Source organism: Dermacentor albipictus, chromosome 2 (assembly GCF_038994185.2).
Source record: "Dermacentor albipictus isolate Rhodes 1998 colony chromosome 2, USDA_Dalb.pri_finalv2, whole genome shotgun sequence".
Lineage (NCBI taxonomy): Eukaryota > Metazoa > Arthropoda > Arachnida > Ixodida > Ixodidae > Dermacentor > Dermacentor albipictus.
In genome coordinates this window covers 64,281,777-64,301,983 of record NC_091822.1, presented here as the reverse complement: position 1 = coordinate 64,301,983, position 20,207 = coordinate 64,281,777, and the positions used below count along the sequence as shown (strand labels likewise).

The 20,207-nt window shown below is 44.0% G+C and overlaps 1 protein-coding gene across 1 annotated transcript in view; it reads right to left on the bottom strand.

Moving 5' to 3' along the window:
• Positions 1-1,294: 1,294 nt before the first annotated feature.
• The window catches only part of LOC135903240 (RNA N(6)-adenosine-methyltransferase mettl16), a 43,373-nt gene continuing 24,460 nt past the window's right edge, over positions 1,295-20,207 (bottom strand). Inside the window, exons 8-10 of the mRNA XM_070533651.1 lie at positions 15,932-16,145; positions 6,263-6,900; positions 1,295-1,826 (exon numbers count right to left, since the gene is read on the bottom strand). Coding sequence (XP_070389752.1) covers positions 1,632-1,826; positions 6,263-6,900; positions 15,932-16,145 — 1,047 coding nt within the window. The 3' untranslated portion in view covers positions 1,295-1,631. The remainder of the gene's footprint in view (positions 1,827-6,262; positions 6,901-15,931; positions 16,146-20,207) is intronic.

The following is a 20,207-nucleotide window of genomic DNA, read 5'->3' as shown; positions in this document are numbered from 1 at the left end:
TATACTATTCAGCCATTCTTTACGCATAATTAAGGCCATAATTCTGGACCAGCGGTCAAAACGATGAAGCCTTTGGTTCAATCTAATATCAAATCTTTACAAGTTTGCAGCAACAGCTGTACCCTGCACGACTTTATTTATGTGCGCACTTCTCGCAAAGCTTGCTTGCCAAGGTAGTAAATGAGCGCAAGCAACACCTAAGCCCAAATGAACAGGCCAAATTTTGACCGACAGAATGCAGACATCAAGACAAATGTGTTGCGAATTTGCATGAAGGATCTTGTCACTAAACCATGTAAATTGCATGAAACTACGGGCAACCAAGGAAAATTGCATTGGTCCTTATTGCTCTGTGTAGTTAAATGCTGGCATCATTGCAAAACAGTGCCAATTCGGAGAATTGATTCACAGCTAAAACTATGAGCCACACATTTATGCATGTGAAACCTGCCATTGGCAACCAACCAGAACAACTTGTTGCAGGCTGCTCTCCAGCTAGAAGCACTTCCTTTTCACAGGTGCCACAATAGTGACTAATCTTTATTTAAAACCCAGAAAAAGAGGGAGGAGGGGGTGAGAGGTAAACGGAGTACAGTGACTAAATGTCTACAGTTGCACACCCAGCTTCATTAAAATGACTCTGCACCTCTGAAAGTGTATTTTGTCGTGTAATGATAGTGGAAATCTTGCATGTACCAATGTGAGCAAAGCTAGCAAAAAAAAAAAAACACTTTTGGAAAGGTCATGCACCCCAACCACGTGTTCTCAAACAAGCCTTGATTCCACTGAGCCGAGCGCAGTGCTTTGCATCGTCTGAAAAAGACGTTGCACTTAAATGCTCCTTGGCCTACGATGAAGAGTTGCTAGAGAAACACACCTTCAGTACTGTACGTGAACGCCTAGCTGCAAAAAATTTCGCTGAAAATTGTCGAAGCATGGCGACCACTTCAGCCAAGACGCGACGTTGCCATTCCCTTTCTCGAGCCGAGGCGGAGTGTTGGATGGAGGAATGACATTCACTGCACTGGTTGAACATGCATGCTTTGTGCCACTGGATGTTGGGCTGCATGTGCAAGCCGTAACAGTAGCAATTTCTTTCTCGCACACCATTCACTGTTGCTTGCAGTTGCACTTTGCTGCTGTATTTCAACAGCTCTCCTTGCAGTGTATGCGAGAACTTGTTACTAAAGGAAAGCAGCCTCTGGCCATGACCAGCAATGAATAGAGTTCCAAGTTTAAAAGACCAAATAATGTTGCGAGACAAAAAAAGAAATAAATAAAAATAAATGCTTCATAGGGTGTAGAAGATTTTAAAGCACAACTGGACAAAAGAACGCTTTGAAAGGTGCAAATTCCTTTTGTTTATTATTATTTCCGCGGAATGTGCATGCATCCACAGGAGACATCTGTGCCAAACCATGCACACTCTTGCAGTGGTTCTTCACGCTAACACATTCACACAATGCAGATGAAATGACAAACATAATGAGACCCACAATGTGCATTGTCACACGTGCAATTCTGCTTCTCGGCTCTTTTGGAAAGTGGCTCGGAAAGCAGGACGACTTAAAAGAAGGCAACAAATAAGAGCATGCATCGAGGGTTGGGGAGTACACAATGAGTGTGGAGGGTTAGACGCCCCACAAGGAGTTCTTGATGTACTGCAGCAGTTGGTGCGCCACATCCGACTGGCCGCTTCGGATGGTCATGTGGATGACGATGTCGGTGTAGACGCGCCGTACCCGCACGTCGGTGCTCAGTAGCAGGGGCGAACTGTCTGGTTCGGGATCGGTGCCTCCAAAGCCTTCCTCAGCTGCCATGTCGTCCTGTGAGTGATGGCTGTACCGTTAGTTGTGAAAGCCAATCCTGGTATAATAAACAATTTTTTTTTCTTTCTAGACCACACTGACTAGCTTATTCCAAAGACACTGCAGTCTAAACTGCAATGCTGGGATAAAAATAATAAGCAGCGTAGAAAGGGTTACATTAAGAGGAGACTAAAAAGAAACACTAAATTAATTTAAGACTGATAAAGCATTCTTTTGAAATGCTCGTTTTTTTTTTTCAATTTTGTGATAATAGGGTGACTGCTAGAAAAGAAAATGAAGGCCAAATTACCAATGTTTGAATTTCGAGCCGAAACTCCAGGACTGGATAAGTCAGCGCGATGCCATGAATTGCAAAAATTTTTTTTTTTTTCATTTAGCTCATTGTGGCCCAGCAAGCGTTCTTGAAACTTGCTAAGTTCAGTCACTGGCTTCTTTAGAATACAGTGTAGTCCACCTTTACTGATAAACAATTGACTGGGTGCGGGAAGTTCAAGGCAGTGTTGCCACCCGCCTTGTTCTTTACTGCCATACCACTTATCCTCTCATGGTAGAAGCAGCTTTTTCGGTATTGTAGAAGCACAGTTTACTAATGTGGTTCAAATTATTTTCCTCTTTAGTGTCCCTCTAAATGCACTGTAACACTAACTTTGTAGTGGCCATCCATCCCAAACTGCAACAAATGCCTTTTAAGTGTCAGGTAATCTTTGCAACTCCACCGCAATTCAACATGGCCAGCTAGACTTCCCGCTGTTTTGGGACTCGTCTCCCTGTTTTAGAGGCTTCTGAGGTCCTCTCGTTGGTACTTCTTTTCAAAGCTTTCCCGAAACAGAGTACTGTATTTACTCCATTCTAACGCACCCTTGATTGTAACATGCATCCCAATTTCATACTTCAGAAAATTCAATACTTTTGTTTGTTCCCTCACTGGATTTTCATGGTAAGAGAGATAAACATGAATTTGTTCTCACATGGAAAAAGAAAATCTAGAACTCTGAAGACGTACGAGGAAGCTTCCGGAATGCCCAGTATGGCAAAGCACTACCTTTTGAGATTGTAAGGTGTTATTTGAGTTTGGGCAGCGAGATTTGGACACCACCTGTTGCATTTTTGGCTTTGTAGTCGACTTTAACGCACTGATTATATCTATGCATTTTTCTGGCAAAAAAAGAAAGCCATTAGAATGGAGTGAATATGGTGATGTTTCCTGCTTTCCTTTTTTTCCCTCACAAGCGTCCCTTTCTTTTGAGAATGAAATAGTCCGCGTTATATCGCCGAGCTGCAAAGACCTGTGTTTTTATCCTCCATCATATTCAACTTGAGGCACACTGAACATGGGGATGCATAACGTGTGTACAATAATGGGTACCATGGACCGTTAGAGACAGTTTTACTGAAGGATTAGCGCAGTGGATACTTAGTGTCTGCTGCTCTTAACAGGATAAACTGGGTGTCAAGGCATGTTTCTTATGAGACCATGTAAGGTCAACAACGACTGATATGATTTGTAGCATGGCTATAACAATGATGAGTTCACAAACTAAATATGCACAGAACAGGACTGCGCAGGGGTTAAGAAATCAAAATGTACAGACTCAGAAGTTGTGACTTGCAAGTTTGTTCATGCATGCTTTAAATCCTTTCTCCATGTAGGTTCTGTTTGTGTGCATAACTTTCTACGCACCATGAACCATAACAACAGTGTGCATTGTGAAGAGCTCGTGCTTGCTTCTACCAGACAAGCAGCGATTTGTATTCCAGCTGTACCAGATACATACGAAGCCAAAGGACTTGCAAGCAGCAAAATTGTGTTCTCATTGTTGGGCTCAATTTCTTGGGTTTAGGGATTTTCTTGGACATGGCTCTGGAGTACTGGGAGCCACCATAATATCTTGAAGTTTAAAGAAATTTCTCAAAGCAGGAACATGGACATCACAATCTGCTCCTTTCCACCTGTGTGGCAATGTCATTCAACAAAGCAGAACTCTGACACTTATGACACAAGTGTCATTCTGCTCAGCACTGAGTCAGAGAAATGAGCATAGATCAATGATACCTGATTATCTGTGTGCAACAGGGGATTCAACAGCGTTTTAGGTTGATCAGAGAAAGCATTAGTGATGCAAAATGTTAACGGTACAATCACTAGCTTAGTCATTATAGAGCTGTTGATAGTACAAAAATATCGGTAGTACCACTGATAGTGCACTATCAATAATTTAATATGATGTGAAGTACTGCATTTGAGTACTGCACTATCAAATTTGCAACATTTCCCTGTTCCCGTTTGAGTGCTGATGGTCAGTTATCATGAAATTTCAAGTAACATCCCTAGCCAGGAATCGCAAAATTATTGATAGTACTATCGACAGTGCTGCTATAAGCTTATTTCACAACATTCGTAGTTTCATAACAAAATACTGTAATCCTGTCGACAGCTTTAAAAAAAAAAAAAACTATAAATAATCAATTTACTGCTAATTTTGCCCCACTACTGGCAACAATGTACAGCATTCACGGAAGAAGGAAAGAGACTATGAAGGAGCACCATGTGACAGTTCTGAAGCCTAGTCATTAAAAAAAATAGAGAGAGAGAGAAAAGGCTGATGGAAAATAGGCTCTCACCATGTGAAAGTCAAGCGGTAATTTCTAGCTGCCGAATGCACGGATAGTACAGGGAAGAACAGAGTGGGTGGTGAGAACAAACTGTGATGAAGGCATCATTAAAGGCTACTACAAACCAAACAAGGCCTCGAAGAGCCTGCCAACCATGTAGAGAATATTTCCCACGAGTCAATGCAGTACATAGGCCCCGGAAGTGGAGTGTCGCAGGAGGTTGCTAGCCGCCCGACGTCATGGTCACTCTCAGTCTATTTTCTTCCTTTATGACAGCATTTCTAAGAATTCATTATCAGCATCAGCTAATCATAAGTCTGTTCCAAGATGAAGACTAGAGATCTCCAATTAGCCCTTGCCTTGCGTATGGTAACTCGATCCTCTGTCTGCAAATCTTGTGCTCTCACCACACCCTGCAGTTCCCTGCAGTCTTCGACTGTAGATCCATTCTCTCGGAAGCCTGTTCTGTTGCTCAAATAGAACACTGGTTATATGTTCTATGCACTGCATGACCTGCCCAACCCTGGTTCTCTCTCTTAACCCTTTTAAGTACTGTGAACGAGTTTGACTTGGCTATATATATATTTTTAAATTGGTGCCAAGGGCAACTCTGTCTATTCCTCATGTTTGGGCACTCTTTCCGAGTGCCGGTAATGGGCCGGTCTAGTTCTCTCTTAGGTCGATAGGGGGCCTACAGACTTAGTCCGGTAGAGATGAAAAAAAAAATGGTGGCTGCCAGTCACGTGTTGCTGTACCTGCTGCAAAAGCGTGGTTTTCATTTGGTCGAGTCATCAAGCTACGAAGATTATTTGCTTATGCATGAAAGCATTGACACTGTAGGCAGTGTGTTTTTGTGCCATAGACACATTTAGTGACTCTGACGTCGCCGACTACGATTACAGTTTTGATATCGTGTGGCAGTGAACAAAACTAGATGGATGGAACGCTTTGCAAAGTGCCTCCTTGTTTAAAATGTTTGTATTTTAAGACACAGGTTGTGAATTTGCTGCTTTCCTGTCAAATATATCTGGAATTTTCAAAAAATTTGCTACCCAGATATGCATTAAAACATTATTCTGAACACATTTTCGGATTTTTTTTGCTGACACTTTTGATTGCACTTATCTCAAGAAAAATATCATCCGACTGTATTTTATTTCTTAATCCAAACTCATCATGTCATAATATTTTTCCTTTCACCGATCTTCGCATGATACCTAGCTTCCTTTTAAATTTCTTTGTTAGAATATTCTAGAAGCTTTAGGTACATGGTTTAGTTCAGGTCTAACACAGTAATTGTAGCATATAGACCCTTTTATTCAGGCATACAACTGAGTTTCTGCTTGCTGGGAGTGCTTGGCAAATGCATTTATAGTTCCATTTTTACTTCTCTAATATCCTTCTTGTGATTAGTCCACCTGACTACATGGACTAGATAAACACACTCCAGCATCACTGCAAAAAAGCCGACTACCAATCAAAACTCTCAATTACATGACGTGCTATTGAATACTGATTTAGCTTTGTGCACAGTAACTTTCAGACCTATCCTTAAAATTCATATGTATGTAGATTACATTAACGGATATAAGTTTATAATGAATACTGGACATAGCGAAGGTAATTTTTGCGTGGAATTTGGTTTCGTTATAATGAGGTTTGAATGTACCGCGTGTATTGTAAGTTAACTACAGGAGGAGGAAGAGTTTGTTGTTGCTGTAGGCAGATATAAGCTGGAACTGCGGGCAACCGCTCTGTCCCAATACTGCAATTGGGCAAAGTATGAGAAACATGAAATCTATAGGTACTAAAGCACTCACTGCATTTTCCTCAAAAGACTTGTCACTGTCATCCTGGCGTGAAACCTTGCTCGGTGGCTCGTCCACGGCACTCTCGTCTGCCTGCTTCCTCTTCGCACCCTGTTCATGGCCGTCGCCGTCAGTGGCACTGTCGGCTTCCATGGCCTCATCCGCAGTCGATTGACTGGCTGACTGCTCAGACGACTGCGTGGGGTCTACGTCCGGCTGTGGTGGCACATGGTTTGAGGACGTGACAGCTGATGAAGGGTTCTCAACTCCTGATGAAACGGCGGACGACTCCTCCCGAGACGATTCTGGTGCTGCCTCCTGCTCCTCAGCCGGGCCACTGGAGCACTCGCCCAACTCGGCTTGCGAAGGCCCATTTGAGGAGACTTCCTGGGACGGGGCAGCCGGTTCGGCCTGCTGTTGATCTGCCTGCCCAGCCGGCTCTGCTGCCAACTCCTCTTTCTCGGCCGGTTCACTGGAAGATTCAGCTGGCTCCTGTTCTGAGACCTCCATTTCAGAGGACTCCTCCGAAGAACCAACAGGCTGAGCAGTGGTCTCGTCCACCGCTGACCCCTCCTCCATGGAATCGGAAGTTCCTGCACTTGTTTCGGCTTCAGATGTGTCATTTTTTGCAGCTGCCTCTGAAGATTGCTCTAAAATGAAGAAAAGGAAAAAAAAAGATGTACACAGAGGAGAACTAGAAGATAAGAAAGGGGTGGGAGGGAATTCTAGTTATATCGAAACTACGCTGAAGTTTTCGTTTTTTAACCCCACAAAAGCCAAACACTATTTCATATCAAATAAAATTTCTGGCTATGAAGAGCATATTAGTACAAAGAAAAGAGCGAAATAACAATGTAATGACAATTAATTACACTTAGTTAACTAAATTAAATGGTAATTATTTATTTAGTAATTGATTTGCTGAACTACACACAACTGAATGCTCCCGCCACCTTATCAAAAATGTTAGCATGGGCTCCACATTGGGCTTCCAGCGCCTAAGTCGGAGTTTTTAGCCATCAAATTCAGCCTACCAAAAATGATACGTTGGGCCTTTGTGGCTTGAGATACATCCAAATAAAGTGTGAAAGCTTAAGCTTCGGAGTGGTGGTTATAGTTAGCTGCAAGAGGAGCGGGTTAAACAGCAGTAAGAAAGTATCGAATGTGTCACGTGAACCTAATGCTCCTTAACCACCCAGGTTGTGAAACTACGTGGGAGATGTGACTGCCATAACTAAAATACATTCTCCTTTCCTTCAGGATACTCATTTTTATTTTTCCATGCACAAAAGTCGAGTGGAATGGCTTAACAATAGCATGGCAACATTAGCAGTTTTTTCTTCACATATAGATTTCAGTACAAATTTTATCACCTTATTTTGACTATTTTTTGCATGCATTATGCTATTAAAATGATTATCTTTGTTTGTTTTTATCCTTTAAAGTTTTGTTAGCATTTTTTTTTTCAGCGCTGTTATGTGATTCTTACGTCTTTTTTTCTTGCAAGCACAAGCCCCATTTATATGTCACATGTAGATAATGTACTTGCCATTGTCGAATACCTTGCTGTGTAACACCCTGCTAAAGTAACCGTTGGTGATCGCAGTATAAACAAAGACATAAATAAATAAACAAAATGCTTCAATCTCTGATATGCTGATTAACCTTGCATGAGGTTGTATTTTAGCATGATCAAAACAATAAGAAAGAAATTAACCCCACAAAAAGGCTACATGCAAAGCGCTGTCTCTACTACAAACATTCACTCATCAGTGTCACCTGGATGACTGCCAACAGAACTAATGAACTAAATGCCGTAATGATAAACCATACTGAGTATCTGTGAGCAAACAAACAAATAAAGCAAATAAATAAACAGAAGAAAACAATAAGTGCACTTTTTAGCATAATTTAGAAGCACACAGCCAGTGACACACAGAAGCGAGGGTTTGACTTTGATTGCTCGGTAAAAAACACATCTGTTTGCACCTTTTGAATTAACCAAGGTTGCACTCATCTTAAAACAGAGTTTTGCAGCTGGTCGGGTTGAGAAACTTAGAATGAAAGCCATATTTATCTGCGCCTTTCGGAAAGCAGTGGCTAAGCCAGCTGTTCTGACCATTCCTGGTGAGCTTCCTCTAGAGTTGCAATTGGCTGAGACAAGTCCATAGCTAGACATTTCTGTACACACTCTAGCACATACATGTATGGCTTTGCTCATGCATCTCGTGTAGTACACTGAAATTCCAAGATTGGGCACACATTTAACACGTACAGGGTGTCTGGCGGGTGCTTCTCTGAAATCTTGTTGCGGAAAGTCGGGGACCTGACCTATGCTTTGCTGCTGCATAGTACTTAACGTGAGTCTTGAAGGAAAAGTCATTTGTAACAAAAACACCAATCTTGAAGGATAAATTATTTGTAACATCAATGTCAAGGTAGTATTTGGGCTCATTTGTGGCAGACAGAAGTCCACTCTGCATAAATTAATTTGAATCAAAGGCAATTTTTTCCACATCATTCGATTTAACAGGCACTGCTAGAGGCACGCTGTCCAGGAATACGATAAGGTCGATATGACAGCAATTATAGAATCACACACGGTGCTGGGGGGACCCATTTCAGTGGTATTGTTTTGCTTCCAGATTGACCCTTTTCGCGGAGCAGTTTTCTTCTAGAGAAATGAGATGGCGGTTTCGGCGACACACCGCAAGTCGCCTCAGCAACAACGCATGAATATGAAACCATTACTGCTTCCACCTTGCTTCTGTGTGATCAGCTGTTGGAAATATAACTGAATTTTTGCTAACACACTGGGCTCCAATCATGCTGGATCGAATAATGTGGATTGAACACGTGTGCAGTAGTTGGCTGCAAAAATGGTGACTGGCATATTAAAGAATGAAATGAACCTGTGTGGCCAAGTTCATGGACCGTTTCTGCAACTGTCCGTACGTGTTACTGGCACATCAAGATGTACGGCTTTCCTCGAGGATGCAGATATTTGCTCATCTACCAGTGTTGTATTGCTAACCTTCAAAGAAAGTGCTTCAGCTCCGGAATGTTGGCAAAAGTGAGTCGCTCGTTAAACTATGACAAAGGGAGTAGCACCACTTCCTGTCATAGTACGTTTCGCGCACAGTATCAACACACATCTAACCCAAGTGGCCCGGAATCATGCGCCCACTCTACCGTCAACATGTCGTTAAGTGAATGGGCGCACACTTGCATATATGCGCACCATACATGCACAATAAAGGATGGTCTACACCGAGAGCACATGAATGGTCGAAGCCGAATGTTTCGTGACGGTCCACAAGAGTAAGCGAGTTACTAGCGATAATACATCTTGGCTACAAGGTATTACAATGTACAAAATGGCTACATTTCAAGCCTGACGTGCAGCAAGAACAAATATATCGGAACTGCGCACACCGGCGAGTGATTAGGCAGAAATAATCAAATAGCGATCGCGCCAAGGAAATACAGTAATACCTCGGTAACTTGACCTCTCATATCTCGAAAAATTGGCCAAGTCGAAATTCTCCGCAGCACCGAACCATTTCCTATACATCCAATGTATTTCTTGCCCTTTATCTCGAAGTATTTTTTGGCCAAACTGCGGATATCTCGAAATCTTGACTGAGAGTGGAATGAAAATTCTGCCGCCGGACCATTTCGCACAATGCTGCCGCGCCTACCACAAAGCCGATGCTTTCCCTGAACATGAAGTTGGAGCCTAGCGGCATATCAACATTGTCAAGCAACTCTGTGGCATGTCATGTGACAGTTGTGGGGATGCGCGACCCTCGCGCCTCCCCTGATGTTTTTCCCGCATAGCGCGTCTCCTGTGGCGGTCCGAGTGGTACAGGCGCAGTCCGAGAGATGGCGCTAGTGTTGCGCGGCTGCGAGGTTACCCTCGGCGGGAGAGACAAGGCGCGCTCTCTTTGGTTCGAGACAGCAAGCGTGCCGCACGTGCAGCAACCCTCTTTCCCGGCTAGTCGGCGCGCCGCGGGGACGTCTCCCGCGAGCGCGCGGCGACCCAGGCTTATGCGAGACCGCCTCGCGTGGCCGCCTTTGAACGCGCCACGATTCGCGTGACTGTACACGCGAACGACCAGGCGTTGGGATCCAGCATGGAGCGAACATATTCGCTCGCGAGGACGCGGTGAGTCGGACTTCTAGATTTATCGCGCGCCCATCGGCATGTTTTGTGGATAGCAACTCGGCTAGCAGGCATTGATGTATGAAAGGTGCAATAAATGCCCTTGTGATTGTTTGCACTCTGTGTTGTCGTTCCTTTGTCCCAAGAGTACGGTGTGAGGGAAATATCCCACATCAGACCCCACACAGTGCACGTGATTTTTTCTTAGAGGTGTGATTTCTGTTTAATCTGCGCAATGCATGCGGCACGGATTTTTCGTTGGCTATGAGGAGCGGCAACTAAGCGTGAGTGTGGCAAGCGTGGCACCAGTGCAAGTCGGTAACAGTGCAAGTCGGTAACGCTAGAAAGGAAGGTAGCCCTAATTAAGGAAGTGTACAAAGGAGGCTGAACAAAATCGAGCATCGCTAGGAATTCGCTAGGACAGTGCTCAAAAACAAGCAGAAGATGCTCGATGGATACCAACAGAGCTCCTCTAGCCAATGGAAGCATCAAGAAGCTAGAGGGCGCCCTGGTAGGCCTGAATGCGACTGCAAAGCAGACCACCATTACGAATTTTTTTTTTTTGCTAAATAAAATGGCAGTGCCGCAACACCCGGCTGGTTAATGTCTCATGTATGTTATTTCTTTCTTCTTTGAACTTTTATGAAAAGCAAGATTAGAAGCTGCTGTTGATTTTTCATGGCAATCTGTGCAACTCTGCTTATCACAAAAATCTGCGTATCTCGGAATTTTTCCCGGTTTTTACTATTTCGAATTACCAAGGTATTATTGCATACCGACTCAGAAATGTGACAGGCCGCTGCTTCAAAATATTTGCCAAATAACGAATGAAGAGCAAAACACTAATCCTGATTCAATTCATGAGTGGAAAGTTTGGATAGCTTGGAATCCATATTTAGCCTAGCTTTTAAACCAAGCATCATATACGTTGCTCCCGTTGTTTGGGCACAGCTTAATCAGCTTCCAAAGCGCTTTTGCATGTTCTCTGAAGCTGTGGCCAAAGCTTCGTGTCGTCCACAAAGTCACCGTCTACGATATCTCCCAAGAAAGAGGATTGCTAAGCCGCACTGGTGTCATATATAACCATTGTCAACGCAGAGGCAATGGAGGCATCTGAGGCAAGCAATGGATGTGTCACCACGTGATCAAACAAGGCAGCGCCTACGGGATCACCGCGAAAAGGGTCAATATGCAACAATGTGACATAGTGCATCTGTGCGCAGCGTATGAAATGCACTTGAAGCAGCAAGCAAGCAGTTTGGGTCTGGTCGAGCCTGGGTTCTGCGTCACTTCTGGAAAGCAGTAATGATGTCGCTTTTTCCATTACGGAAAGCACAAAATTTTGCAAGTCGTTTCTGACGCATCTATTTGCATTTCGTGTACAAAATTTAGCACTTAGTCTTCTCTGTAGCTGCACTAGAGCTACATACTAATATATTTTTATGCAATGTGAAATTTCACTGCTGCTGGCATTAAACATTGATATTCCACTTGCTGCACCACGATAACATAGCACTGAAGTCTTTCTGCAGACAGCCGTGCTTATGATGACAGTTAGTTTGCTGATATACACAACAGCATTCCTTTATTTATCTGCTGGCCAGTGCGATACTGTCCCCACATTTACCACAGATATAGTTGCCGAAATGAGAACTTGCTTGTCTCATTCTGACCCATAAAAGATAACTGCTAACTGATTTCTGGGTTTGTGGCAGTATGCAGTCATTCAGCCACTTGAGAAAATATGAACGTTGATGTCATGAAAACTGCCCAGGGCAACGCAAGTCTTCAAGCAACGATGACGACGCGCAGAATAAGGGTGCCTCGTCTGTGTGTGGGCCAGGCACCCAATGGGGATGCATGAAGTAAATCATCAAGCAGCAGCTTGCAAGGTGCGAGAATTACATCAGGCAAATTTTGAAAAAAAAGAAGAAGACAGAGGAAAGGAACAGCCTGCATAAATACCTAAAAATAACTGCTGCTCCTATGCCTGTGTTCACAATCTGCTATCATTCCGATCCTCTCTTCATGCAAGTAAATTTTTTTTGTGTGTCCACGACCCCTTCCTTCACACATCTGTCAAAGTTTTGGAACAATGTGTTGTCTTGTGACTTTCATAGTTCAAACCCACTTTTAACAAAACCGGTTTTAACAATATATTGGATATAACAATGAGCAGCCGCAGCACTGTGAGCTTCTGTGTGTTCTATGGTAAAATAAACTGCTTACTACAGTGTTCCCGTGCGGTGTTATTGGTGCAGGATTGCGGTGTTATTAATACGTAAATCTTGTTACTGGGTGTCTGTGTTGAAAGGGAAATTAATGCCAAAACCTGTAAAAGAAAGTTTTAAAAAATGCGAGCCACCACCTTTGCAGCATCACCAGCCTTGTGCGCGTCTCCCCTCCAGACGTTCGAAACGCGAGACGGAAAGGTGCAAGGGAGAGAGGCACGCAGGTGGTTGCAGTGACTTGCGCTTTTTTTTACCAACATTTTGAATTCTTTTTTTTTTCAATGCAGGCACCCAGTAGCCAGATTTATGGGAACATTGTAGTAAGTGGTTTATCATAGAACAAACACAAACGTTCACATTGCCGCTGCGTTTATTACTGGGTCTGACTGCATAAAAATTGGTCCGACATTAAAATATTTGATGTTAGTCCCCTCTGCTTAGTGTTTCTTTTTTCAACCCGGTTATAACAATTATCGGTTAAAGCAGTGGAATTTTCTTGGCACTTGAATATCATTTTAAGTGGGTCTGGCTCTACTTAACCCACAAACCCAAACACCATTCCACATTAAAGGGACAATAAAGTGAAAAATGATTTCTTCTGCATCATTAAATTAGAGTTCTACAACACCAAAAACACCACTCTTACAACGATAAGACGTTTGGTAAGCCAGAAAAAGCGCAAGAATGAAATATGGGTGGCGACGCCTACTTAAGTTCCCGCACCTGGGGGTTGTGACGTTATGGATTTTGATAACACCTTCTAGGCCCTACTAATTATACATAGTGGTACAGATTGACTACATTGTGTTCTAAAGGAACCAAATATTAAACATGGCAAGTTTTGGAAGCCTTTATTCAGCCAACGTGGCCCAAGTGCGAAAACATACTTTGGTATCCCTGACGTCACGCTGGGGTTTCGGAGCGAAATCCAAATACTGATGCTTGAACCTTCATTTTCTCATCTAATAATCAAACTATTCTTTTGAAATGACTGCCTGCAGGGTTCTCAAACAATGCTTCATTAGTCTAAACTGCTTTATTGTTTCACTTTAGTGTCCCTTTAAGGAAAATTAAAACAACTTGATCACTTTTATTTCTGGCCATGGACAGTACATTTGCACAAAAAATATGTTACCTGAGTAAAAAATTAATCATTATAATATTAGTAATTGGTTTGCTCTGCTATTGACAACTGAAAGTTCACTGTAGCGTGTCAGAAATGCTATTAGGGGTTTGTACTACAGTTTTCTGAGCTTAAATCGGCATTCTGAGGTGTAAAACTCAGTGCGTGAAAAAATGACACATTGGGCTAGGTGAGGTTACTGAAGTTATGGGAAACTGGCTGGGCTTAAGAGAGAACAGCTACGGCGTTTTTGGCGACACATAAATTTTTTTTTCTATGCAGGACACTCCTTTGAATGTTACACAGATGAAGGGGTAGAACCTTGTTTATTCAGACTCCAAGGGGACCAAGAAGTTATTTAAACAAAATCAAGTTTGAACTAGACAGCCACTTTGTATATTCTGCTGAATAACATGTGTGGTGTGGAGCGCAATCCAGTAGCTGATCGATAATTTGCACTCGGCAGGGACAACCTAAAGGTACAAATAGGTGGAAGTCCGAAATATCAAACTTTCCAGGAAATAAGTGTAATCCTCCAGTGGCCAGAAAAGCTGGTCAAAGCATTGCTGCACACACATATGCTTGCACGCAAACTAGTCAGTCCATATTTCGAGTACCATTGTCATGGTGTCACTACAGATAGACAGAAGTACAGTCAATGTATACACCGAATATTCGTCGCGTGAAACTTGAACAGAGGTTGACCGCACTCTGATAGCCATATGACCGTGTGTTTCGTTGCAATAGTCACTGTCCAGCACTCTGCTCACTTAATCACTGCCCCCTTCAATTGAGAGCGGAGTTGGCACCCTTCAAAGTTTCTTGATGAGGGACTGACAAAAATTTGTAATAGTATAACCTTGTTAATCTGGAAAATTGGATTTTTCCTTTGGTCCGACAGGCTTATGCGTTATTTAATGGAATGGAACTCTCCTTAATTCTATTTGGCATCGCACCGGTTAATTCGGATGACTCTTGGAGCTATAGTTTCTTTTTGACTCGGCGGAATGGATGGGCACGCAATGTCACTAATGTGGCGGAAGCTGTCGAGGATGAAAAGCACTGGCTACATTGCGATGGACGATCTGTTAGCTCACCAGCTCACTGGTGAAAAAGAATTGGAATGTGTGCATGATAGTGAAGAGTGTGTCTCGGATGAAAACATGCACTGTGGTCACGTTGCAAAGGAAACCGAAAGTCGCGAGGCCTTCGTCGCTGTGAGAATTGCTGCTTTCACACTGCTTTCGCACAAAATAGAAACAGCACTTGGCAATTCATTCAGTATATAAAGGCATGTTGATCTAGCAAGCACGCATTTATTGTTGTCTTGATGCCCTCAATAATTCGACATCCGGTTAATTCAGACATTATTTTTTTTGGTGCCCTGGAATCTGAATTAATGACGTTTTACTGTAGCTGTCAAATTAGTCATACGAGGAAAGCTCTGCAATGCGACTTGTATAAAGGAACAAATATAGGTGCACCGAACTTGCACAACAAATCATGCTTAGCAGCTTAACTTGGCTTGTATAGTGGCATGGTTGGAGTTTGCTACCACAGGATCCACTAGGTGATTATGCTTCCCTACTTTCGGTTGCGGGGAGGCACTGGTGATGTATAACAAACACATCACTTTTTCTGCTCGACTCGACCAGCTCTGTGGCCACTGGGCTAACCTTGGTACCACGAAAAGGCAGTGCACGCAGTGTGAGCCTAACTTACTGCAAATCAGCCAATTATAAACACTCAACTTCTGCTGTATGTGTCATCGCGGTGGCTAGCAGCGTATCGGAATTTGGCCTTTGGCATGGTTTTGTCTGAAAGGCAGTCCACGGGAGTGAGAAATAATGTTTGAAATAAACATTGTGGAGTTCCTGGAGTGTGAATTTGCGTGAGTTTTTCTCTATAAAACTACTACATGCGACTCTGCCAGGTCCAGCACAGCAGTTCGAGCAACCCGTCAATCTGAATGAACAGATTTCGAATTACCCATATTTCACTGCATGTTCGTGGGACAGAGATTTGTTTTATCTTAGCGACACACAAATGACGAAGTTCACAGCACACTGGTTCGACTAACAGTGGGTGCTCGCACCCCACAGCTCGATTCTCTCAAGAACCCTCGGCTAACTGGAAAGAGTTCTGATATCATCACAACCGACCTTGCTGCTGTGTGTCCTGCGTCTGCTGGTCACCCGAAGGCTCCTCTTCTTTCGGATTTTTGGCTTCTTCGGCCTTCTTGGCCTCCTCCTCCCGCAAGCGACGTTTGCGCTCGATCTCCCGGCGCCTGCGTCGCAGGTGTGTCCACGTGTTCTCCTTGGCCTTGACCCAAAGGTGGCACATGTTCTGACCCTCGTTGATGATCTCGTAGGGAACCTGCACGGATGCACATCTATCACAAATCGCCCCCTGAACACAAGCTGCCTGGTCTCGTGTATTTTGTGTCCAAGTCTTTCATTTGGAGAGATGTGACATGAAAACATTTGGAAAGACATGACGTTTGGAAAGGCCACCCTAAACATTAACACCAAGGATTTCTAATTGGATTGGTAGTTTTTTGTGCGATCGCTATAGGTCTGTCTTTGTGAATAATACTTTATCCCCATTATTAAAGATGAAACCAGGCATTCTGTGAGGCACTGTGCTGGGGCCAATCTTATTTCTAATTTATGTTAACAATATCAGTAACCACTTGTTATCGCCAATCAGACTATTCGCAGACGACTACGTTGTACATTGGTAGATTACTAAAAATGAGGATGTGGGTATGCTGCAATCTGACGTCAATCAAATAGTCCGCTGGTACCAACAACTGGAGATGGAAATAAATGCCTAAATGCATAAACGAAGTATATAAAGTTTACAAGCACTGCTAAACCCAAGTAGCATTCTCAAATAATTAACAATATGGTAGTCGATAACATATCTACACTAAAGACTTAGGTGTCCATCCCTCTTCTAACCTCTCATGGAATGTGCATGTTGGTGCAGTAACCAATAACACCAGTAACAAAAGCACTAGGATTTATTAGGTGCAACTTGCACTTTGCTAACCAGTCTACTAAACTTCTTGCACACATAACCTTAATTAGCTCGAAAATAGGATATGCCATGCTTATGTGGAACCCTACCCATGTATACCAAATTAACAAACTTTAGGCCACCCAAAATAAACCAGCCCGCTTCATCATGGGAAAGTATTCATGCTTCCATATGTGCTTCAACATGATTCCACATTTTTACATTTGCAATTCAAACCAGCCCATCTCATTTTTCCATGCTTGCATCGCACATATAAAATACAGCTCATGTTTGTGCATACTAACTTGCTTCGTAACTCATCACTGTTTCTTGCAATTTATCATTGGAACAAGCTATCAAGTGTTGCTGTAACTGTGCGTGATCAAGACTCATTTATTAATACATTGCAGTACAGTCGAACCCACTTATAACAATATTCAAGTGCGGCGAAAATTCCATTGTTATAATGGATAATTTTTATAACTGGGTTGCATGAAAACATCAAAATAGGGGGATGGCAAAGCTGATATGAGAAAACTATAATGGTGGAGAGGCCCAGTGCCCCTCCGCACCACCTTCCTCCATCCGGCTGCTGATTGTGTTCACTCTGCTGATTGTGTTTAACTATTCCTAGGCACTCCGATCGCGAGTAACAAGCAGCGGCTGTCGGCGTTAAATGGCACTGCTATAGCAAATGCAAAGAGGGGTCACGGCTGCGATGGACAGTATGGCATGCAGTAAGGAGCGCATTAACCACCTCGCAAAGGAAGACATGTCTTCTGTCACTGAGAAATTCTCGGGGCACAACATGGCGAAGTAGGAAGTGTTGCAAGAGGACGGATGCAACATCACAGGCTGTGGCGGTTGGTAGGGCAGCCGTTTCTGCACAATGCGTAAGATGATCTACAGCAACAACAATGCACCGATTCCCAACAGGTGTGTAGGGTAGAGGGCCGTGGAGGTCGATGCCGACATGTTCGAATGGTCGAGAGGGGCACAAGATTGGCTGCAAGGGACAACAAAGACACATAGGGCGAGTAGGAGACTTGCAGTGTTGGCATTCTGAAGATGAGCGGATATGCTTCTGCAGAAAACTGTACACCCCATGTCAACAAAAGTGCAAGCGGAACCTGGTGTACATTCTGAAGAGGCCAGCGTGGGCAAATAGTGTGTCTGCATGAAAAGCGGAGCACACACCTGCGCGGAGGTGGCGAGGGATGACAAACAACCACTTGTAACCGTTGGAAGCGTAGTTGCGGCGATAGAGCAGACCATCCTGTGCCATAAAGTGAGACGCCTGACAGCACAGAGCAGGGGAAGAGTGAGTCACCAGGGGGTCAGATAGGCAATCCAAAACAGCCACAATCCACGCATCTTTGCGCTGCTCTGCAGCCATATCGATGAGCACTGGTGAGGAAAACACCGAGTCGATGGCAGAAAGGCAAGTCATGTCACTTGACGTGGGGGAGAGAGAGAGAGCGTCTGCATTGGTGTGTTTGCGGCCAGACTGATAGACAACGCGCATGTCAAGTCTTGTAACCGGAGGGCCCAGCGGGCGGGGAGGCCTGATGGGTCTTTCAACGTTCACAGCCAACATAGGGCGTGATGGTCAGTAACAACATCGAAGGGACGGCTGTGCAGGTACGGTCAAAATTTTACAAGGGCCCAAATGATAGCTACGCACTCCTTTTCAGTTATGGAGTAATTAGATTCGGCCTTGGTTAGTGTCCTGCTCGTGTAGGCTACCACGTATTTGCCGTATCCACTTTTGCGCTGAGCGAAGACAGCACCAAGTCCTACACCGCTGCCGTCCGTGTGAACTTCTGTGGGAGTTATGGGGTCGAAATGGCGTAGTACGGGTGGCGATATGCGCAGAAGGCGCAATGTTGTAAATGGTTCGTCACAATCTGGGGACCAGGTAGAAAGGCCAGTGTCGCTTTGCAGAAGTAGGGTTAACGGAGCAATGATAGGAGCAAAATTCCTGCTAAAACGACGAAAGTATGAGCAGAGCCCGATGAAGCTTCGAAGTTCCTTCAGGGTCGTTGTTTTTGGAAAATCAGTGACAGCGTGAAGTTTAGAATATTGGGTAAAATGCTGTCTACGGAAACCATGTGTCCGAGTATTGTTAGTTGCTTGGCTCCAAAGCGACCTTTCGTCACCCACAGAGCACTGTGCTATTGAAGACCAAGTCAGCGATATGCTTCAGCACAAAGTTGTTCAACTTTCTAACAGCCTCTGGGCGTCCCCTGTAGTCTTCGTGAATGAAAAGGATGGGTCATCTGGTTTTGCGTGGACTATCGCTGTGTTAACTAGATAACATGCAGAGACGTGTATCCTTTGCCGCGCATTGACGACGCCCTTGATTCTTTGCAAGACGCGGAGTACTTTTCCTCACTCGACTTATGGGCCGACTATTGGCAAGTGCCCATGGCACCAGCCGATCGCCCAAAAGCAGCTTTTGTAACACCACACGGCCTGTATGAATTTAACGCTATGCCGTTTAGTCTTTGCAATGCTCCTGCTACTTTTGAACGGATTATGGCCAATTCGTGGTCTAAAATAGAAGACGTGCTTATGTTACCTTGATGACATGGTCACCTTTTCTCCTGCCTTCGCCTTTCATCTGTGCCATCTCGTGCAAGTCTTGCTGCGTGACCCAAAGTTGCCTGTTGACAATCGAATGTAGAGGAGTACTTGTGAAGCAGGTTGAGAAGCTGGGAACATTGTGCGGGGCTCAGGTTGCTATTAATAGAACTTTCGAAGACATCCGGCAGAGACAGGGGGACATGCAGGGCAACAAGTCAATGTATTGATCTCGGTGCAGGTGCCATCAAGAGGGGCATCGAAGATGGTTGTAGAGTCGATGTGCTCAAGACGTCCAAGGCACTCACCGTGACGCAAAGTGAGGGGTGAGGCATAATCGCTGGAGACAAGCATATGAGTGAAGTTCCCGTTGACAGTGAGGACAGCGAAGGGAAGAGAACATCGTCGATGAAACAAAAATAAGTGATGGCATAAAAAGAGCAGTGGTATCTGTAACACCACTGGAGCAGGTATTTGCAATCACAGATGAGTGCAGAGGTATCGTAGTGTCATCAGTAACGAGCAGCTTGGCGCTGGAATCATTAACATCATCAAGTTTGGCGTCAGGAAGCGGCTAAAATTTGACTTCGGCACTAGGACAGTCAATGACGGCCTTCTGATCGGAAACTAAGTCCCATCCCAAGATGATGTCGTATGAGCATGAAGACAGAATAACAAATTTGACTGTGTACGTGAGTCCTTGAATGATGATGCGGGTAGTGCCTCCAGCAACAGGGGCAATGTGCTGTGCGCTTGCTGTACGGAGCAACAGGGCAGACAAGGGTGTCAGTACTTTTCTGAGGGAGTGACAAAGTTTTTTGGTAATTACAGAAA